Source organism: Epinephelus lanceolatus, chromosome 1 (genome assembly GCF_041903045.1).
Source record: "Epinephelus lanceolatus isolate andai-2023 chromosome 1, ASM4190304v1, whole genome shotgun sequence".
Lineage (NCBI taxonomy): Eukaryota > Metazoa > Chordata > Actinopteri > Perciformes > Serranidae > Epinephelus > Epinephelus lanceolatus.
The window spans coordinates 17,623,947-17,628,161 of NC_135734.1; the positions used below are offsets into that span (position 1 = coordinate 17,623,947).

The 4,215-nt window shown below is 45.8% G+C and overlaps 1 protein-coding gene across 1 annotated transcript; it reads left to right on the top strand.

Annotated features, from left to right (window-relative positions):
* Positions 1 to 1,685, top strand: drd5a (dopamine receptor D5a). The gene has a single exon (XM_033626157.2). It carries the CDS (start codon positions 216 to 218, stop codon positions 1,662 to 1,664), a length of 1,449 nt encoding a protein of 482 aa, XP_033482048.1. The 5' UTR covers positions 1 to 215; the 3' UTR covers positions 1,665 to 1,685.
* The last annotated feature ends 2,530 nt before the right edge of the window (positions 1,686 to 4,215 follow it).

Here is a 4,215-nt window from a genome sequence, read left to right on the forward strand (position 1 = left end):
AGGATACCTTGGACTGAGTGATTCACAGAAGTAGCCAGGTCAGACGACCGGCAAGGTTGCAACATGCGCTCGCCACTGCGTGCTGCGTTTCAGACCCTCAGCGCACCTGGCACGTCGCACGGCTCAGTTTTAGCGCGCTCACCTCTCTCTTTCCCTCTGTTTTGCACTCCACATCATGCTGGCAGCCGAGCAGGTCAGTGGGGACAATACGGTGAATGGCTGATAACTGCGCCCGTCCCCGCGCACGGAGCAATGGACTGCAGTTTTACTTAAAGAGCCACATGGAGAACCCAGCCAAGTATCTCTCGTCGGTGCAGGGGATTGACTCTGTGCCGGCTCCCCTCGGAGAGATTATGTGGAACAGCACCGAAACGGAGTCGACTAAGGACCGGAGGAAGGACATGGTGGTGCGCACTGTGACGGGCTGTCTGCTGTCCCTACTCATTCTATGGACCCTGCTTGGGAACATCCTGGTGTGCTCCGCGGTGCTGCGCTTTCGCCACCTGCGGACCAAAGTCACCAACATTTTCATCGTCTCCCTGGCTCTATCGGATTTATTTGTGGCCGTTCTGGTGATGCCCTGGAAAGCTGTGGCAGAGGTGGCGGGGTACTGGCCGTTTGGCACTTTCTGTAACGTCTGGGTGGCGTTTGACATTATGTGCTCCACCGCCTCCATCCTCAACCTCTGCATCATCAGCGTGGATAGATACTGGGCCATCTCGAGTCCCTTCCGCTACGAGAGGAAGATGACCCAACGTGTTGCCTTTGTTATGATTAGCATCACTTGGACGTTGTCTGTGCTCATTTCATTCATACCGGTCCAGCTCAACTGGCACAAAGCCAGCGGTGACGACATGGCTGGGACGCACAACTATTCCACAAGTCGACAGATAGAGGAAAACTGCGACTCCAGTCTGAGCAGAGAGTATGCCATTTCCTCCTCTTTGATAAGTTTCTATATCCCCGTGGCGATTATGATTGTGACTTACACCAGAATATACCGGATTGCACAAATACAAATTAGAAGAATAGCCTCCCTGGAGAGAGCGGCAGAGCACGCGCAAAGTTGCAGGACAAACAGAATAGAGTGCCAACACCACAACACCTTGAAAACGTCGATTAAACGGGAAACCAAAGTGTTCAAAACTCTTTCGGTGATCATGGGTGTCTTCGTGTGTTGCTGGTTACCCTTCTTCGTCCTCAACTGTATGGTTCCGTTCTGCGACAGACCGGCAACAGACCGGGACGCGGGTCTGCCGTGCGTCAGCGAGACGACTTTTGACGTCTTTGTGTGGTTCGGCTGGACCAACTCCTCCCTGAACCCCATCATTTACGCCTTCAACGCCGAGTTCAGGAAGGCCTTCGCCAGCCTTTTGGGCTGTCGCAACTTCTGCTCCAGCACCCCGGTGGAGACTGTCAACATCAGCAACGAGCTGGTCTCATATAATCAAGACACCCTCATTCACAAAGAAATCGCCAACGCGTATGTCAACATGATCCCCAACGTGGTTGAATGTATTGAGCATGAAGAGACTTTTGACAGGATTTCACAGTTTTCTCACAATAATGACAACGCCACCGACTCGGTTTGTGACTTAGAGGACTGCCAGGCAGATATCAGTCTTGACAGGATGTCACCGTTCACACCCAATGGATTACACTGACTCCTCTGTGCACCCCCCCCCCCCCCCCCCCCCCCCCCGTGCGTATTTGGATGTATTGATAATAATGTCATCGTTCATTCAGCTCCGTTGTCCCAGAAGCTCCTCTCCACGGGGAGCCCACAGGTCAGGATCTACTACTGAACAGCGCCGGAGACTTGCTCATGGACACTTCAGCAGGGCGCATGTCTCTGTAGCAACCAGGCCACCCTGCCGTCGCTTTGCGTCATATACGAGATGTGATGTTGTCGTCCTGTTTTAAAAAAAGTGATGTATAGGTGTTTATTTACATGACAAGTGAAGTCTGTGTTCATTTGGTTCAGTGTAGTTGAAGATGTTGTTCACTTGAAGGCTTTACTCGGAGCGTCTGTGTCTCATGTCCATCCACTTGGAGAGAGAGAAAACATGTTTGTAAAAACTCCCTTGATGATGATGGAAGAACCTTATGCTGCTTAAAAAAAACCTCGTGTATCCAGTGCCCGCCTTTCCACTGAATATGAAAACTGAGGGAAGCCTTACAGACGGTGCATCCAAGATAGTTCTACTCAAATGCAGTCATTTCAGCGCCTTATCTTATTTAAGGAAGTGTTTTGAGACATGACAGGAATGTGTTTGTATGAAGTTACATGATGCCAAAATGCAGTATTAAAGTGTTTACCCGCTGCACTCACCCCAGTGACTCCCCCAGCACACCTTTCTCTGCACCATATGGACTATTATGCAGTTTGATGGAGGCTCAGATGGCCAGAGGCTTTGATGGAGCAAAAACATGATGTAAAAGACACAAAACCAATAATCGTGTAGAGGCCTGTTTACACTAGAATCACTAATCCAAATTGAATAATTTTGACTAGAACCAGCAGTCATTTCAACTGTGACTTTTTTTCTGTGACCTTTCACTTCTCATTGAGGCCAAAACTACTGATCTATCAGCCACAGTCAGCTCCTATTGACCTAACAAAAGAAAAGAAAAGAAGGAATCAAGGCTGTCCTGAATGACCAAAGATTTCAAGGAGTAGATCAATAACTCCGACACAATAAGGCCACAGTGTTTTGTCAGCTAGAGGAATTGTTGCACAAAAACACAAGAGGCCACTGGGCCAACACACCTGGATGTCATACATCACCTCTCCAACACCTCTCTCTATCTTTGTACTGTATAGACGACCTGATCTGAATGTATTCTACTGTCCTTTAAACAGTGACGTGTGTCATCATTTGTCTAATAAAATGCTGTCATGCTGAGAGGAACAATGCTCTGGTATCTTCCTGAAGGTGACATTAGAGTTTGTGGGGTTTCTCAAATGGACAGACTTTGCAAGGTTGGAGGATTTTCACTTTTAGTTTGACTTTCATTGTTACCCGTACTCAACGGTGACTTTACTCTCATGCACATCCATCTTTAACCTTTATTCTCTTCTAACTTTTTTTTTTTTTTTGGCAGTTTGCCTTCTTTTGACAGTTTGACAGCAGAGAGAGGAAATGTTGGCAGAGGAACAGAGAGGGATGATATGCAACAGAGGTCCCTAACAGACTCAGACTGGTGACATTATGTTTATGTGGTCGTCCAGGACACTTCCTTGGAGTGACCTGTCCTCTGCAGGTTCAGACAACTGATGTATGTCTTCTGGCAGGGGCAGTAGGCTTCAGTCCTGCTGATAAGAGACAGTTGTGTATGTAAGTGATAAAAAGAGCACAGAAGCAGCTCTGCACCTCATGGTAGTGTCTTGGCCAGTACTCACAGCTTCATTTTCTTTGAACCAATATCAGTACTTTTATCTAGAAAGATGAGGAGAACAATACATCAGAAACTACTCTTTGTTGAACTGCCAGCAGCATCTGTCTGCAAAAACCTAAACCCACTGTGTACAAATCCCTTCACTGTCCATCTTATGTAGGTCTTGGCACACATGGGTTAACAGACAAAATATGCAGCTTTTTATATGTGAATAAATGTGTTCCTAAAATGGACTGCAGCACCTAATAATGTCATAATTTCCTGAAAAAAATGTAATAAAATTTGCACTTACCCTGATCGAAAAGTGAGATAACTCATTAATGTAATAGAATGTCCCAGCTGATATTGTAACAACATATTTACCTGTAATGTAATACCTTCCAAGATGGTCTTTTTTTCTCCAAAACTAATAATGTAATAAGTTTGATGGATTTTGTAATTCAGAAATTTAAAGTGTGCAAATATACCAAGTTTACAATATGGCTAGTGTCATGTTAGCCTTTCTGTAGACGCTAACATTTGACACTGATTTCATGTGTTAACTCAACTCAAGTTTACAACAGATGTAAGTCCCTATCAATGGGCAATTAACCTGATCATACCCCTGCTGATTGGTTGTTCTGCAAGGATCGTCCTTTAGAACAGAGAGGATCTTTGATTAGGCATCATTGGAAGTTGACAAAAGCTGCAGAGGATGGCTAATGTCACACAAGCGAGCAATTAAGGCAAAATAGCCGGGTACATTTTTCATCAAAATTGTTACAAAAAACAAAACAAACACACAAAAAAGAGACCCACGTGAAACAGTATCACATT